We start from the raw sequence: 17,780 nt of genomic DNA on the forward strand, positions 1-17,780 counted from the left end.
AATTTTACAGTTAAATTTGTTTATATTTTGTAGTAAGCTGAGATGTTTTATTCTTTTAAATTTAATATATGAGCATCTAGTGCTATTATAGTTTCAGTGTCTTGTTATAGTTACACTGCAGTTTCCCTCAGGATCGATTAATTAATTACAGTCAATCAATTAGTCTTTCTTTCTGTGTAGCTCAGAATTAATGCTGATCTACTATCATTGTTTGAATTATGAAACTGATTTTGAGATCAGCAGGGTTTTTTTAAAATCATCATTTAATGTGCATTAGCTCTTGGTTTAATCCAGTACCAGAATCTGATCTGTTGTCTGTGGCTACGTGTTTAAAGCTGAACTTAAACTCGATGGCAGAAATTTAATAGCAGCAGTGTCACGGGTCAATCTCTACAGCTGCAAATTCTTCCAGAAGGTTCCATTTCAAACCTTTTCAGTCCTCTGCATTGAATTAAATTTATAATATGCTCATAAATTCTGATATAATTTTTTTTAGATATGTAAGTTGCACATGTATATTGTAACATGGTACGCACCCTAATCTTTCCAAATAAGTGCTCACATTATTCAGGTGACCCAGTTTACCTGCTCCTAGCTCATGAAGTGTTCAAACTAAACCTCACCAGTGCCCTCTACTGGTCAGCGCAGTGTATCACAGCAGCACGCTGTACAATGCAGACACAAGGAAAACCCATTTATTGCAATAAATTAAACATGTACATTACATTTGTAATATTACATGCACCCACCCATCCACCCACCCACACACACACACACACACACACACCCACACACACACACAAAAAAACCCTACAAACCATCACCTCTATAACAAAATAAAATTATTCCATGGATCAAATAAATGCTGAATATGTAGACCTTTAGAGAATATTGTTATTGTAATAGTTTCATCTCTCTGGTCGATTCCATTGTGAAGGCGGGTCTCTGGGTCCTTTGGGTTTCCTTACTCTGCATTTAAAACCTAGAAGTCGAGAAAAACAAACAGACAGAACCAATGTGACACCTTCTGAAGCATATTAACGTAAATGTTCTCATTTCGAATGCTTGCAGATTGCTTTCTAAATGCTAACAATGCACAAAATCTCACTTTCAGATTGTAAGCATCACTTTTATAGAAACAATATTATGCTTGTGCTTCCAGAATATTCTGTATATTTAATCATTCATGCATACACACGTTGATAGTCAATTTAAGGCTGTTTTTAAGAAGATATAAGTTATAAATCACCTCCAAATGACCATTACTGAAATATAACATAAGTCATGATGCAAATTCAGTGCAGCAAGTCTCTGGTAAATCTTTACAAACTTTCTACACAAAGTCCCAAATTAAATAAAATTTTAAAAAACAAACAAATATTTTTGTGCCAGAATCCAATGTCTTTTAAAAAACTAGTTAAGATTTTTATTAAGGACAGAATTTTTTAACGTCCAAAATCAGCTGTACCACGCAACATCCCTAAACTGGATAAATTTTGCACAAGAATCTGTCGACGGTCAAGAATATTGCTGTAGTGTGTGTGTGTGTGCGTGTGTGTGTGTGTGTGTGTGTATATATATATATATATATATACATACAGTAGTACTATTTTTTTAGTACAAACCTTGTTATAGATTTTTTATTTTATGACTTCTACATTATTGATTCAGTATAAAAACATTTTAGATTCCAAACATTAGTTTTCCAGCACAAAATTAAATTTTACAAAAAAATGTTTGTATGTCAGTAAAGAAAGCAGCAGGTTACATAAGAGACACTTTTCAGACAAAAAAACATAATGAAGGCTGCTGGGTTTCGCTGCAGAAATAAGAAGTGAGTCGACAGTCAAAGTCTCCAGAAGAACTGTGGCTGCTTCTGCAAGATGCTCAGTAACACTTACAGCTCATTTCCTTATAAAACTGCACACATTGTACCTGAGACTACTATTTATTTTTAAAAGTGAAGGATCGTCACACCAAATATTGGCTTTGTTTCATTTATTACTGATTACTGGTTTTTATAGTATTTTTTAATGTAGAAACTTTTAATTTCATTATTTTTGAAGGTATCTTTGCTCTACAGCATTTCTTTGCATGTGCCTAAGACTTCTGCACAGTACTACATAATATATATATATATATATATATATATATGTGTGTGTGTGTGTGTGTGTGTGTGTGCATATATATATATATATATCAGATATAAAATTTGATTCTTTTTTTACTATTATTATTATTATTTATTTTTATTTGGCTAATTATTTGGCAAAATCTGGATATGTTTTTAAATATGCATGAAAAATTGCTCTCCTGCATATTTTTTTTAATTCTTCCAATAAAGCAGATTTAACTCATCGGCTAATTAGAAATCTTCACCTGGTATCAGGATTTATATGAATTCATATTTCAGTGAAATTCAGTGATGTGACGCATAAGAAATGAATAGTTTTGGTGGAACGTGCACACCAATCACTTGAGTTTATCACACTGTAAAACATTTACTGTAAAATTTACAGTAATGTACTAGCAGCAGAGTTGCAAGTAAAGTACTTTAAATTTACAGAAGATAACTGTAAACATTTACAGTAAAGCACTGTGATACCTTTAGAGATAATTGTTGCTAGTTTTACGGTAAATTTCTGTATGTTTTCAGGAATATACTGTAAATTTTGCAAATAAAATACTTGTAAATATAATTATAGTATAAAATAAAACATAACCCAGTACATTTACAACTGAGCAGAAGGTTCCAGTTCTTGCACAAGGATCCCAAGACAGCAGTTTGGTGATGCTGGGATTACAACATAAAACCTTCTCACCTGTAACTCAAAGCCTTAACCACTGAGCCACCACAACCTATTCAACCCCCTGCACCGATTCCTCTACCACTGAATTAATAAATTACCAAAACTTTTATTAGCATTTACTAGCATGTAAGTTTAAAGATCAGCACAAGGAGAATTGTTAGCATTCTCACCCCTGCCAAAACGTTAGATATCCCACAATGCATTGCATTTTCTGGTATTTTGCTGTAAACCAATGGACTGCTGTAAGTGCCTAATAGTTTACAGTACAATCCTGTAAAATAATAAAACACCATTTCTGATGTAAAATAAATGCTCTAGAACAGGTAATTAATTACTCAGTCAAGTACTCGTACCTGAAATAATTTACGTAACATAATGTGATTGGAGAAACTAGCAATAACTAGGCAGCCAATAAAATAAATTATATAACCAAGCAAATTTATTTTTAAGGTGTTTTTACACTTGATCTGAATACTCAGGAGTGATTCTAGGCTCGGTCAAGGGCGGGGCTCAAAATCGCAGGTTTGCGTTCACATAGACAAAATCCGTCCTAATCCGTCTGTGGCTCGATTGTGGGCTAATTAAAGAACTTCAGTCCTATGTGTGTCTGGTTTTATACATCAATAACCATAACAACTCTTTCCCTGGGATCATTAAAGTAGAAACAGGAAGGAACATGACATATTCAACCAATAATGTTCCACACCTGATCTAGGCCATGCCGTGGTTCGGTTGAAGTGAACTCCAGACCACCGTTTTCAAGGTCAATTTGCACTACGATTGGTGAAGTTTGAACGCTGTTCTCGAGCCCAGGAGTGGTCCAGAGATCCGATCCCTGGTCCTCTTAAAAACGGTGGTCTGGTGGTTCAATCGAACCACAGCACAGTCTGTATCAGGTCTGGAAGCTATCTGCACTCTGGGACACATGCCAAGTAATGTAACTGATTTTTGTCACGTTACTTCCTGTTTCTACTTGGACGGTTGTTATAGTTGCACAAGCTCTTGCACTGACAGCACAGCAAATAAGGCATGTCTTGTGTCCGCCTACATATGAGATTAGTTCCTTGTTTCCTGCACCATGACATGCCCTGCCTCCAAAAAGTGTTTTTCTTCACCGCTTGAATGTTGGTACCACAGAAAAATAATAAAAAGCAGCAAATGGATGAATAAAGTGCCAAGCGTTTTATAAATGTGCATGCACAAAAATGAATGCAAACCTGTGATTATGAGCCCCACCCCCACAAACAAGCCCAGAATCTGGGCTCAAGCGCGAAAGCACCGTAAGAGGACCAGGCATTGGATCTCTGGACCTCTCAGGCTCAGAAACAGCATTCACACTCCACTAACTGTACAGAACCCGGGGCTCAAGCGGACCCGAGTCCAGAAAAAAAACACAACCGAATGATATATAAGTTGAATTAAACTCTATTTGGTTTTGTCCTAGTTGATCTTGGCAAGATTTCTGCTCTGGCTTGTGTTCACACTTTTCCAGATGAACGAGTGTTAGTGTAAACTCATCTATAAAGTGTCATAACTGTGCAGCCTGTAGATTTATAGAAAAGTGTACGATGGTGACAAAGACAACTGTTTGTTCACTGTTCCACCGTCTCATGTCACATTTCACTGAGCTGTAACTAAAGCTGGCTTCTTCAGCGTCAGCTCCAGCTTCAGCTCTCCCCATGTATTCAGAATTAGCTGAGGTGGAGCGGAGGTGTGTAGTGGTGTGTATGCATATGTGTGTGTGTTACACGTGAGCTTCCATAATATTCATAATATTGTGTGGTTCAGTGGTGGTCCTGGAATATCACTGTCCTCTGTGTGTGTGTGTGTGTGTGTGTGTGTGTGTGTGTGTGTGTGTGTGTGTGTGTGTGTGTGTGTGTGTGTGTGTGTGTGTGTGTGTGTGTGTGTGTGTGTGTGTGTGTGTGTGTGTGTGTTTTTCTAGGTAGGGGAAGTGGTAGCTCTGTGGTTAAGCTATTAGATTTCTGATCAGAAGGTTGAGAGTTCAAATCCCAGCACCACCAAGGTGCCACTGCTGGGCCCTTGAGCAGGGCCCTTGAGCAAGGCCCTTAACCCTCAGGTGTATAAATGAGATAATTGTAAGTCGCTCTGGATAAGGGAGTCTGCCAAATGCCATAAATGTAAATGTGTGTGTGCCAGGGCTTAGTGGAGCAGTTTTGTGTATGTGTTTTCTCTGTGTTTTAACTGGTGTACAGTGAAGTCTGTGTATGTGTGTGTGTGTGTGTGTGTGTGTGTGTGTGTGTGTGTTAGGGCATACTGGAGCATGTGTGTCTTCATGTATATGTAAGTAAGTGTGTGTGGGTATGCATGTATAGTTTGTATGATATGTGTATGTGTGTGTGTATTAACTGGTGTGTAGTGAAGTCTGTGTGTGTGTGTGTGTGTGTGTTGGGACATAGTGGAACATGTGTTGTGCGTGTGTGTCTGCATGTATATGTAAGTAAGAGTGTGTGACTATGTATGTATAGTATAGTATGATGTGTGTGTGTCTGTTTGTGGTAGGGCATAGTGGAGCCGTGTGTGTGTGTGTTCATGTAGAAATAACAATGTGTATGTATTTACAGTCTGTGTGTTTGTGTGTGTCTTTGTACGTGTGTGTGTGTTCATGTATTAGTAAGCATGTGTATGCATTTACAGTGTGTGTTCATGTGTAAGTAAGCATGTGTATGTATTTACAGTCTGTGTGTTTCTGTGTGACTGTGTATGTGTGTGTGTGTTTGTGTGTGTGTGTGCTACTGACCAATGCCTCCGGGGCTGCAGTGGCTGCTGCTGCTGCTGCTGCTCTCTCTGATCGGGTGTGAGACATCCTCATAGTCATCATCTGAATGGCTGTTTCTGTCTGCTGTGAAGGAAACACACACACACACACACACACACACACACAGAGAAAACAGGTCAGAACATCAGAGGTGCAAAACAAGAGGATGGAGTTGTGTGTGTGAGAGAGATGAAGAAAGGCAGCGAGGGAACAGAGTTACAGAGTTTGAGCTCTAGAGAGAAAGAGAAAGTGAGAGAGAGAGAGAGAGAGAGAGGGAGAGAGAGAGAGAGAGAGAAAGAGAGAATGAGACAGAGACTGAAACTAATCTAACAGCTCTTCCTGTTTATTTCTTCACAGCACTTCAAACTGGTGAAGCTGATAAGAAGTCTCCAGAGGAGCGACGATTGCACCAGCAATCCAGTTCAGGCACTCTCTCTCTTTCTCTCTCTCACACACACACACACACACACACACTCACACACACTCACACACACACACAGCTTCTGGCTAATCTACGTAATATAGAGCTGCATATTATTATTATTATTATTATTATTATTATTATTATTATTATTATAAATAAATAAATTAAAAAAAGTAAATACATACAATAAACATTACTGTTCATATTTTAGATGAACATTTATATGTACATTAACATAACAAGAATAATATCAATTATTATAATAATTATTATTATTAAATATATCATGATTGTTGTAGTTGTTATTATATATATATATATATATATATATATATATATATATATATATATATATATATATATATACACACACATTAATATTTACACTAACATAATAACAACATTAACTATTATTATTATTATTATTATAATTATTATTATTATTATAAATAAATACATTTAAAAAAAGTAAATACATACAATAAACATTACTGTTCATATTTTAGATAAACATTTATATGTACATTAACATAACAACAAGAATAATAGCAATTATTATAATAATAATTATTATTAAATGTGAGCAAATAAATAATAAATATATCATGATTGTTGTAGTTGTTATTATATATATACACACATTAATATTTACACTAACATAATAACAACATTAACTATTATTATTATTATTATTATTATTATTATTATTATTATTTACACTAAATAAACTAAATAACTAAATACATTTGCAACAACGTCGTGCACTAATCTACTTATGTAAAAACGTGTGTCTCTGTTCTGATGACACGATACACGTTTGTGACCACAACATCCTCGTTGGTTAGGGGTGTTGGGTTTGTGGACTGTTTCTCAACCCAGGTGACAGCAACAACACACTAATGTCAGTGCTGAGATGAGAATGCTATCTGCTCTGTGACGGTCCCTTTCCACAGATGGACACAGCAGGTGATATAACAAGTAACTACTGCATAAAGAGCAACATGATCATAATATAATATTTTGTCCATATTGTGCAGCTCTAAATTGTGGTTACTAAACAGAAATCTGAATGTATATATCTGGAAAGTACTTACAAGGTCTTTGTGGCAGAGATGGGTACAGCTGTAAGATACACAAAAATCCACATTAGAATTGAAGAAATGTTTCCAGTTGTTAAAAAAAAGCACTCTTTATCTAGAAGTGTAAGTAAAAGAATCAAAGATACAATAATTATTGCTATATTATTACTATATTGTCTGAGTTACACTGTAAATCTATGCAATCTATGCAAGCTATCTTTTTTTCTGACTCAGTGAAGCATAAAAGCTCATTTAGAGTTAGTAAAGCTCACAAAACTCCATAAACGCAAAGCTCCCAGAGCTGTAAATGACAAAATGATGACTAAACAGCGAAAAAGCGCCTTCTAAGTGTGCATGCACTAAATCTTCCAGTAATGCAGCTCAGCCACTGCAGCGTGTCGGCTAATACAGAAACACACTAACTCCTCCTCCTCCTTTTACTTTTACGCCATTACTTTTGTCCTAATTGGATGACTAGATCTATTCAACTTAATTTTTTTGGATGGTTGCTTTCTTTTAAAAGTTATTTATATGAAACGACAGATTTTTTAAACAAAAATTCATTAAATTTGTGAGTAACTGAAATAACAGATGATCAACAGTGTAATCCGTGTAGAAAATTGCAGTGACCCATAGCTAATTATATGAACTGAAGCCGAGGTTCTGATTATGTGAGTTCTGATTTCTTTATGTGTAAATTTTGACAAACTCTACATGTTTCTCATGGAATTTCTTGTGTAAGTGCTTCTGCAAATGATTTACAAATTTGTTCGTATCCACTTTGATACATGAGGCCCAGTGACTGTAAAATGTAGTCAGGTACCCTTTAAAGACAACATAAGATCATCAATAACTTTTTAAAACTTGTTAGTTCATCAATCTTTTAAAGGACACAATTCTATTTTGTCAGAATTCTTCCACTAAAATGCAGTGACTTTTTCCTCCATTTGATTTCTGACCATGTCAATGTGAACTCACACACGGGTTTCAGAAAATCCTAAAAATGGCATAATGCCTCCCCTCCCTGACATTCAGATATCATCAACAGGAAGTGCGCTCTAGTCATAGTGATACTGCTTAATAGTAGCGGCATCATCGCTGCCTCCTCTAAAGGCCAGTATATACCTGACACGTGACTCTGGGTGCACATGAAGAAGCAGCGGCAACGCGAGCAGCATTGTTCACACACTCGCACCCGTACATCTGAAGTATTAAAAGCAACATCCATGAAATGGCACGTCCGAGCCAAAACATTTCTCTCCGTCTGGTTTCCAAGTCAAACACTAATGTTTAGCGATTCAATGCACACTCACGAGCTCTGTTTCTCATTAAAACTTTCTGCTGTCATTGTGACTGCTGTCATCAGCTGTGTCTCAAATTGAAAACCCTCATCAAACACACTCAATAATTTACTAATCTAGACGACCAGAAGACTGGTACTCAAAACAGCTACATGAGAGGATTTTTAAAGTCAAACATCAACTGTAACAGGAAAACCGGTTAGTGTTAACACTCAATCATAGTCTAGAGACTGAATGAAGCTGAGATTCATTAGGAATAACTGTGAGTGAGTTAACATAATCCAAACAAAGTCCACACGAGAAAGTGCAGATTAGCTTTGTAATAAATCTCACTTTGTCAGATTTTCTGTATGACTATAATCAGATCTATGGTGATCTATGTGATCTATTTAATCTGGATTAGCAGTATACGATTCACCAAATGCTAAATATTTATCACTGCAATACACTCGCAATAAGAACTGTAGTCATTGGTTTGCATTTCCTGGTGAGGTAATCAAGTGTAGAGTAGATGCAGACGTTACCTGTGAGCCTCTAATCTGGAACTCCCCTAGAAAAGAAAAATATGCATGTAAATAATAGGTGGAAAACTACACACACACACATACACACACACACAAATCTAGCCAACTTCGGCAATGCTTTCATGTGGAGCTTGTTTGCTTATTAGGAAGACGTTGAGACAATGTTGTTTTGGATCACTGCATAGCTTTAGGCAAGTTTCAATAATTAATCAGCTGATAGTTGAGTTTTAGCGGCTAGATGATGCCCCCCTAAAAAAAAGTAGGTCAATTAATTACAGGAAGAAAGTTGCATGAAGGGAAATTGAGCTGAATGTGATCTTCACATTATGAAAATTATGTCTAAATAAATCATCAGCAGCAGGCGATACTGTCATACCGTGCATTCACACTAGCAAGCGACGAGTCGTTAATGTCACTTGTCTCTTGTGGGTGTCAAACGAACGCTACTGTGTACCTTCCATCCAGTGTTTTTAGATGAGAAAAATGTCAAAATGTATAGCCTACAACACAGCATGCAATTTATTCGTCTTTAAAATGTATTTAAAAGAACACTGATCTGGTGTGATCACTGTGTGAGACCAGGAAATCAGAGACCAGCAAGTCTTCTCGATCCTAATATACATGTTATGTAAGAGTGACAAAAATCGCTTTTTTACTGAGAGAAAATAAACATCAGGCCAACCTGTCACCCCGATGATCACGTGAAAGAGAGGAATTCAAAAAGGAGAAGTAAAACTGAGGACAAAAGACTTGCTATCTGAGCAGCACTGAGAAAAACACATAAGCGTCCACACAAAACTCAACTATGAGCTCTGTTAAATCACCAATGTCGCACAACCTCTTATTACAGGAGCAATTTGAGTCAATTTTACTTCGGTATAGACAGGGTTGCACAATCACAACGAGGATAAAATCCGGGTTTATCTCCAAGTTTATCTCCAGATTTATCCAGTTGCACCAAACTTTAACACTTGTTTAGAAAAAATAATCAGGATCACATGTAAGCCATCATTTGCAATAATTATAAGAATATACAATAATAAATGCTAATAAAGACAAGTACAAATTATTTGCTCTTTCATAACTCATTCTTTTTTTCGCAGAAAGCAAAAGTTCCTTAAATGAAAGCTTTCATTTTAAAAAGGGAAGAAAATAAGTTCTGTTTTTGTTACTGATTTGAAATGGTTACTGATTCATCTCATGATGAATGTTACTGCTGTTTACCTTTTTAGATCTGAATATCCATCATGGCGGATATTTAAAATCAATCCTAGCTCAAAGTTTTGATCAGATTTGTTTTCTAATGAGAAATAGCTGTGAAAGGTACCATATATTCATCACTGTATGTCCTGACCTGAAATGCAGTGGATCATTTTCTCATAACAGCACAGCTCGAAGTGTTATTCCTCTTATACCACAATGATCTGACAATGATTTAATTTTTTTATTTATTATTTTTATTTATGAATATCACGTTGCGTTTTTGAACTGCTTAGTGTTACATTTAATGTACCGTATAGCATCCCTAAAACAAGTTATTACTTGTTACTATAACAGCAATAAATAGTTGTTCCATCACCAGACTATCTTTCTCTCTTTCTTGAAAAAATAAATGTGACAAAGACACGAGAAATTACAAACTCCTCATTCCTGAAGACTTGTTGCAGAAAGCGCTACTGCACTGACACTGGAGACTTCTGCAAATGTTAACTAAACGTCTCCTAACAGAAATCTTCACCTTATCAATGATTATAGGTTTTTCTTTGTTAAATAACAACATCTGTTTATTATTAGCCCTAGATTATATGGAATGTCCACTATATAAGTCTCTGTGAATGAGATACAATAAGAATGATAAAGTATTAGAACGAGCCCAATAATATAAACCTAGTATATATGTTACAGCCAGAGCTGTGCTGTTATAGAAAATTAATAGAAATTATGCTATAAAGAACATTATTAGAACATTCAGTAAGTATTCAAGTATGAAAGTTAGGGTCTAAACATAGAAAATTAATGCTTCTGCATTGTTCTCAATACATCTGCCTTAATTACGGTTTGCTTGACAATGTAATTAGAACATTGATTACTCAATGCTCTCATTTAGACACAAAATAACATTATAAAAATATTTATTGCAACTAAAAATGTTGCAGCAACACTGCAGAAATGTGTAGAAACACCTTGAAAGTTTGATTGGTTGATTGTTCTAAGAACTGAAAGTTCAGAAAACATTCAGCCAAACTAAAATCGAAACTGTGCAGACAAATCAAAAGAGTAAACAACTGGCCTTAATAAGACTTAATAATAATTACAATAATCTCCCAGTATTACTAATAACCAGTATATATACTATATTCCCCTTAGAAGTACAAAACAATAGAGACCGCCCCTTTTATCTCATTCTAGACAATAAAAAGCCCCGACATCTGGCTAGTAAAATACAAAACATACTTTGCGATGCTAAAAAACATTAGTAGATATGACCGTAAATGTGTTTAGATGTAGAATCAGTTCTAGATGTCACTTCCCCTGAACCTGTAACTTCCTGTAGCTTCATCAACTTCTCAACATCTCAGTTTGGTCTGCTGCAAGCTCAAACACCACCTAATGTGTGAATCACTTTTTTTTCAAGAGGTGTGTGCATTAACAAGGGTTGCTTGAGGGTTCTTTGGATGATTAAGGGTTCTAGCTTCCTCAAAGTGTTATGCATAGAAACTTTAAGGAAAGTTAACTTTAAGAAGAAGATCCCTTTCAGCTTGTGCTCACCTGGCAGGGGTTCATAGCCATCGTTGTCTGTCTCTGCTGAGGCCCTGTGGTTGAATGGCCATGTCCGGTCGTGAACAGGAACCGTGCTAACAGGTGTGTTTGCCACCGCCCTGTTTTTTGGCTTCACGATGCTGTACACGTCGTTTGCAGACGGCTTCTGGCTGTTTAAGTTTTCGTTGTCATAGTGGTGGGGAACGAGCGGTGGAGCGGTGGAGGGCTGCTTGATCTTGTTGACGACTGCATACGTGTCGTTCATGTTGATGGATGCAGGAGGATGAGACGACCTTGGACGGAGGGAGGGAGGTTTTCTAAGTAGAGAGGAAGAAGTGATGGTTATGATAATGACAATGATGATGATTGTGTAAAGACAGTCACAAGACATGATAAAGAACTCTAAGACGTTAATGTGACGTCTAGATTTACGCTAGAGTAAACTGTTTTGAGGATATGGATAGAACGGCTATCATTTTTGTACGCAAGGTGTCAGACTTATTACTGAAAAAAGATTACTGATGTAGATCAGTCTACAGCCAGGGACATCTATTATTGGGCCAACTTAAGCTGATCTAAAGTGGTCTAAGACATTGTCTATAGGTCCATTTCAAGTCAAACCTGCAATATATGTCCTTACTCAGTAACACATCTTTTTTTGAGGGAAGCTTCATAACATGGTCATAGGCATTGCATAAATCTTTTATAAAACACTGTTGGATTGTTTAAATTTTCCCTTGGGGACCAATACATTCCATTCATCCATCCGTCCATCCAGCCATCCATGGATGACTTATGAAAGACCCATATTAATGTGACATTATGGTTTTCAGCAGTGTATACTATATGGCCAAAAGTGCATGGACACCTGACCATCACACCCATATGTAGTTCTTCCCCAAACTGCTGCCACAAAGCTGGACACACACAATTGTACAGATTGTCTTTGTATGCTGTACATTGCACAGAGTGAGCTCCATGAAGACATGGTTTGTGAAGGTTGGAGCGGAAGAACTCGAGTGTCCTGCACAGAGACCTGACCTCAACCCCACTGACCACCTTTGGGATGAACTGGAACACCGACTGCACCCCAGGCCTCCTCACCAACATCAGTGCCTGATCTCACTAATGCTCTTGTGGCTGAATGAACACAAATCCCCACAGCCACACTCCAAAATCTAGTGAAAAGCTTCCCAGAAGAGTGAGGCGTATTATAACAGCAAAGGGGGACTAAATCTGAAATGGGATGTTCAACAAGCACATATGGGTGTGATTGGTCAGACGTCCACATACCTTTGGCCATACTGTGCATTACGTTGTCTTTACATAAAAGAGAGAAGAATTTCATCTCTCTTTTAGACTGTTTAATATTTTTCAGAGCGAGTCTATTATTCTTATCTTTAGGACATCTATGAAGTATCTATTTTATTTAGATGACAGATAGGCTTCTTAAATGAGTGTTAGAAATGCAAACTTGACTACCATTTTACCTTGGGACATTAAAATCCTTCAGTCAGCTGACATATGGGCTTCTTAACTAAATAAACCACCATTTTGGGTAAAGCACACACAATTCTGCTAATATATATGAAGGAAATGCTGAGATACTTCATAGACAACATCTTCAAAGCTTCATTACTGAGTGACATGTTTCTAATACATCGCAATTTATCAGTGTTATGGATGTGACTTTAAACGGACGAACGTTCGTGGGAGACTACACATTTTCTACAAACTCTGTGAATTTTAAAGACCACAGAAAGCATCATAGGTAGAACATCAAAGAGACCTGAATGAACACAGGAAGTGTAAATTTGAAAAATTTCTTCATTTGGAAAGACATTATTAAGGAAAAAACAAAACAAAAACCAGCGTTATGGATGTGACGTGTCTGAATCAGTACTCCATATACTGTATTTGATGTATAAACCATGCATTTCTTTCAATAATTTGACCAGAGAAGTAAATTCTGAGTGAAATATGAGTGAAAGACTCAGAAAGATATGAGTGAACATTGTAGCTTGTAAGGTGGACATTTGCATAGAATAGTGCTACTGACAAATTAATAATAGATTACAGATAAATTATAATCTCAACCAATTTAGCCATAATGATAACTGAAGCAAAGTTTCGGGCAAAAAAAGAAACATTAGTGTTACCTCACAAGTTTTGACACAAGCCTTCTATAAAGCAGTAGTTTAAAAAAGATTCATGCGATGCTCATGCAGGCTTAATTTAGATACTCTTTAAATGAAGTGTTAACTGTTTTTCACATTTCACTCTGCAAGTGAAATAAAACCGTCTTCTGTGTTGGATAACAACATGATGAAGAGCTGATTAGATTCTCAACATCACATGGAAGTACAATTTCTCTAACAATAAGTTATAAGATACAAAAATTGTTAAACCTATTTGCTTCTCAGCTAAAAAATTTAGGCTAGTCCAACATTTTCTGAATGTTCTAGGAACTAAGCAGTTTTAGTTCTAAGAACTTCCAATTTGTCCTTTTAATCTTCCAATTTAATTGTCCAATTTAACCTTCCAATAAGTTTTTTGAGTTCCTGGAAATATTTTTTACATGCCATTCTAGCTGTAGGAATGCTAACACGTATTCATTGCTGCCAAACTGAATAAAGCAAACCATGGCATACAGGAAAAATTTTACAAACACTGCGCAAACGTTAATTTTGCAATATTACAGCCTCACCTTATTAGAACCTGTTGAATATTTTATTGAATGTTCTGATAATGTTCTCTCTTAGCTGCTTACTTCATAACTAAATATTATTGTCAAGACTTTTCTGTTTTGCTCTCACTCTGATACTATCATTCTCAGGAAGAATATTCTCGAACCTCGAGATGATTTCCAAAGCTGAAATGCTGACTGTTGGGTCTAAAAACCAAAGTGCCAACAGTACCCATTTTTGCATTCACCAAATGTGTTTCATCAAGCTGAAAGCAGGAACTGTGTTTTTTCTTTCTCTGCAAATGCATAGCAGTTTTCTTTCAGCATATCAACTACAGCTGAGATAAATAAGTGCTTTTTAAATAAGATTTCGCTTAAGCTTAGCCTAAAACCTCATGAGAAATAAGTCAAATTATTCAAAATATACCTAACATATTATTCTGCACAGATATATAATAATAATAATATAATCAGATTAAACACTAATCTGATTGGTTAAGAGGCATTCCAAGAATGCTTATATTTAGTATAAACCTATTAGTATAAATTTATATAAAATTTAGTATAAATTTAGCATTTCACTGTGTGTATCACTCCATTAATTCACACATTATTCATAGAATGATACACACGTCATGATACATTAAATTCCATGAATGTGCTATAAAGTGATTGGGGATCTATTTCTGCTAGCGGAGCAAAAATAAACTGAACATTTGGCCATCTTGTGTCCGACATGTCACTTACTCGATATTAATTTCTTGTTTGTAGAACTGTTGAATAAAAGCAATATTGCCTTTGCAATCGAGCGGTTATAGTGAATATACCACCATATTATTGATTACTTTCCTACAACAGCACACCCCATCGTGTGTTATTCCTTACTTAAACAAGGCTGTTCACTTTTTGAGCAGTTTGCATTGAGCTCAATGCAAAATTTTTAGTCTCTGCTAGATACCGTAATTTCCTGTCACCATGAGCAAAACAACTTTTGGTCTTCTTCACTAATGAGCCAGGGGACTTCCCTTACGCACAGAATTATATCTATCCAATGTATTTATCTAATCTGTGAATCGGAGTGTATTCTTGATCTAGACATGTCTAGAATTACAACTACCATGAGCACTGTTATTATGTACATCACATAATACACACACACACACATACACACACACACACACACTCACACACATAACGTTTCAAGTTTCTGCACCTGGGTGTGACTGTAATTTTTATTTTTTTTTGCATTAGAACGGAACGCAATACCAGACACAACAATATGTAAATATATGATAATTTATCAGGCTTCATATAGCAGTGAGTTAGATGGAACATATCAGTAGGTTATTATTAATATTAATATATGTTTAATCCAATCTAATTTAGATGAAATATCAGTGGAAGACAAAAAGGTGGTCATTGTAGTATTTATACTAACGTTTAACGCATTTTATTTTGTAGCTTCTGAACCGTTAATCGACACAGATTTATCAATGGCAAATAGATGCTAATCTTCCGAAAAAGAAAAAAAAATAGTACATGATTTAAATAAGCAGATAAGAATCCTTCAGACATGAAAAATCCAGCCATGATGTGTGTGTGTGTGTGTGTTATTACCTTGTATTCTGGTTTTCACTGCCGATGGACAATGACCTCAGTGCTGGCTTTGGGGGCACCACATTGGTGTAGAGAGACTGAGAGTACCGAAGTTTCCAAAAAAAAAACAAAAAAAAACCCAACAGAGAAAGAAACAAAGGATGAGGACAGAGAAAAGCGCTTTTGTGTTGTCAGAGCTGCTGTATGAGCGACAGTGATCCGCCTGGCTGGTGCTCGAATTTGCGTAGAGGAAGCACAGAGTGAGGATACTTCCTGCTGAAGTTCATTTTAAATGTCTGCAACAAAAGGACTTGGAGGAAGTAAAGCAACATTAAAATAGACAGAAAAGGGGCCTAGGTTTTATAGCTCATTTTTTAAACACCAGAGATGTCATGCACAGATGAGTCACGCACAGTTTATTTATTACTCTGTTTTTTGTATTATTATCTATTATCTACTAACTTCCTATTTGAAGCAAACTCAGAAATAAAAGTTAAACAAACTCAGTATCAACTTCCTTTAAGAGAGTCAACTGTAGGTTTAACACTTGCATCGCACAGTCTAGTGTTTTCTCTGCTCAGTCTCTCTCTAGAGGCTTATGGTTGTAATTACACTTTTCACAATTCACCCAAATCCTGATTGATAAAAACAAAGTCTAGCTATTCCTTATAACCCTTCTCTTTTGGAAATGTGTTACATTACATGAGAAATTTGAATTGTGATCTCCCGTATCTTCCATTGCCCAGAGAAACATGTTTATTAGAAATATACACTATGAGGCAACTAATGATTGATTAATGAGCAGTTCGTGATTATGAATGTGAAATGTACCAGGCTCTGACGTTGGTGATTCTGTGAAGATTCCTGCAAGACCTTCTCGAACATCTGAGCCACAGTATGAAACACAAACTCATACTGTTCCTGGATGGACACAAAAACATCACTGTCTGACCTCGACAGAGCAACATGTAGCATTCTTTTTCTCTCAGTTTTGCTTTTCATGACCTTACCACTGCTGGAAGTTTTATTAAGTGCCATCAGTACTGAATTCCTTTTGTGTTTTACCTTAGTCTGAACAGCCGATGGTCTTTGTCTTCTCAGCTCTAAAACTAAATCCATAATGCTGAAATCTTCTCTGATTTTCTACAAAAGAACCATGCAAGTGGGTATGAATGCACCATACTGTATTATCATCTGTTATGATATCATGATATCATCTGTTGAATCACATGTAAACATCTCTACAGCAGGTTTCTGAAGGATACTTACAATTACGGATGCATCAATACTCACCACTGCATGATTACAAGTACATTTTCTGGTACTCGTGGATACCGATACTAATACTGAGACTGGAATGAGTAAACTATTTAGTATAACCCCTTTAGTTTAACCTATTTGGTCAATCAAGAGCATGACTAAACATTTGATTTAGGTCTGGCTATGTTTCCCTGGTTTATATAGTGTCAACGCACATACGCTAATAGTCTTGTTCTTTATAACGTTAGCGAGGTGATTTTGCATCAGCTAGCTAGATTATTTCCTTGGATTGACGAGGGTTGCAGTGGAGAATAGCGGGATTTGTTCCACCTTGGAACACTGCTTCTGTACAGCTGTAACTAAAGTGCTTTTTTTTTCATTGTGTCAGATTCTTTGGCTGATCGTCAAAAACAATACACTGGGTAAGAGCTGTTCTTTTCACTCATCTAGCACTGTCTGAAGACATTTTTTTTTGTCACCTAGCTAGATTTTGCTTTGGCATTAGTTGCTGATGTGTGCTAGCACACCGAGTTTGTCATTCCGAGCTCTGATTAAGATTCAGGT

General features: G+C 36.2%; 1 protein-coding gene across 2 annotated transcripts in view; it reads right to left on the reverse strand.

Moving 5' to 3' along the window:
- Nucleotides 1-677: 677 nt before the first annotated feature.
- ptpn18 (protein tyrosine phosphatase non-receptor type 18) overlaps nt 678-17,780 on the reverse strand; it is a 38,644-nt gene continuing 21,541 nt past the window's right edge. The window contains exons 10-17 of one of the 2 annotated variants that reach the window (XM_034306929.2): nt 17,022-17,099; nt 16,788-16,877; nt 15,978-16,054; nt 11,684-11,991; nt 8,915-8,940; nt 7,105-7,132; nt 5,569-5,667; nt 678-982 (exon numbers count right to left, since the gene is read on the reverse strand). In XM_034306929.2, coding sequence (XP_034162820.2) covers nt 909-982; nt 5,569-5,667; nt 7,105-7,132; nt 8,915-8,940; nt 11,684-11,991; nt 15,978-16,054; nt 16,788-16,877; nt 17,022-17,099 — 780 coding nt within the window. In that variant the 3' untranslated portion in view covers nt 678-908. Of the gene's footprint in view, nt 983-5,568; nt 5,671-7,104; nt 7,133-8,914; nt 8,941-11,683; nt 11,992-15,977; nt 16,055-16,787; nt 16,878-17,021; nt 17,100-17,780 lie in introns of both variants that reach the window. The other variant, XM_026928325.3, reaches the window with a different exon arrangement.

Source organism: Pangasianodon hypophthalmus, chromosome 8 (genome assembly GCF_027358585.1).
Source record: "Pangasianodon hypophthalmus isolate fPanHyp1 chromosome 8, fPanHyp1.pri, whole genome shotgun sequence".
Classification (NCBI taxonomy): Eukaryota; Metazoa; Chordata; class Actinopteri; order Siluriformes; family Pangasiidae; genus Pangasianodon; species Pangasianodon hypophthalmus.